This window comes from Sinocyclocheilus rhinocerous, unplaced genomic scaffold (genome assembly GCF_001515625.1).
Source record: "Sinocyclocheilus rhinocerous isolate Xijiao unplaced genomic scaffold, SAMN03320098_v1.1 C36092964, whole genome shotgun sequence".
NCBI classification, from domain to species: Eukaryota; Metazoa; Chordata; class Actinopteri; order Cypriniformes; family Cyprinidae; genus Sinocyclocheilus; species Sinocyclocheilus rhinocerous.
Window position 1 is genome coordinate 1 of NW_015772852.1, and position 817 is coordinate 817.

At 48.5% G+C, this 817-nt stretch overlaps 1 protein-coding gene across 1 annotated transcript; it reads right to left on the minus strand.

Moving 5' to 3' along the window:
- Positions 1-32: 32 nt before the first annotated feature.
- LOC107735490 (heat shock 70 kDa protein 4-like) lies at positions 33-811 on the minus strand. The gene is made up of 3 exons (XM_016547153.1): positions 606-811; positions 372-448; positions 33-281 (listed from the first exon to the last, which is right to left on the minus strand). Exons 1-3 carry the CDS (start codon positions 683-685, stop codon positions 103-105), a joined length of 336 nt encoding a protein of 111 aa, XP_016402639.1. The 5' UTR covers positions 686-811; the 3' UTR covers positions 33-102.
- Positions 812-817: the final 6 nt, after the last annotated feature.

The following is an 817-nucleotide window of genomic DNA, read 5'->3' on the forward strand; positions in this document are numbered from 1 at the left end:
CCATGTATGTGTGTTTACTATCTTTCAATTAAATAGTGTGATATATATCGAGTTTATATCAGCCATGTGCCACTCTGCGCTCGAAGATATCGGCATCGGCAATCAAATAGTCCATGACCGAGAACTAACTTGCAGTGCACATCCTCTGGCCACAGCCTCGTCCGCATTCAACGTCGTACTCAGTTCCTTTCCGAAAAATTTGCTGATTCTGTCTTTGATGGCTGGAGTCCTGGAGGCGCCGCCCATGATCTCCACTGCATAGATGTCCTCTTTCTTCAGTCCTGGTTATAGGAGGGGGAAAAAAACACTACAATTGCATCACTGCTTGACGGGAAAGACACGCTGCTAAATGCAAAAGCGCTTGTACTCACTGGTCTGTTCCATGATGCTGCGCAGCGGAGCCTCCACCTTGGCCAGCAGCTCTGCACAGAACTCCTCAAACTTGCCTCTGGAACAAGAGAGTCATCAAGATATTATTAGACGTGGTATTTTAACGAATTAACCCGCTGACATCATAATGCACAAACATTTCCCCATCACAGCTCAGTGCCTGACATCAAGCGCCCAGTTTAGCTGTTGGCATGCGGTTGCCTGTGGTTACTAACCTGTTGAGCGTGCCTGAGACGTCGATGTCATTCATGAAGCATTCAATGTTGAGTGGCAAGTCCGAGGAGTTGGCGCTCATGAGTTTCTTCAGTTTCTCGCACTCCTGGTAGAGCCGCACCAGAGCGCGGGGCTTCGATCGCACATCCAGCTTGTACTTCTGCGCAAATTCCTCACAGAAGTACTTGACCAGCACTTCATCGAAGTCTTTACC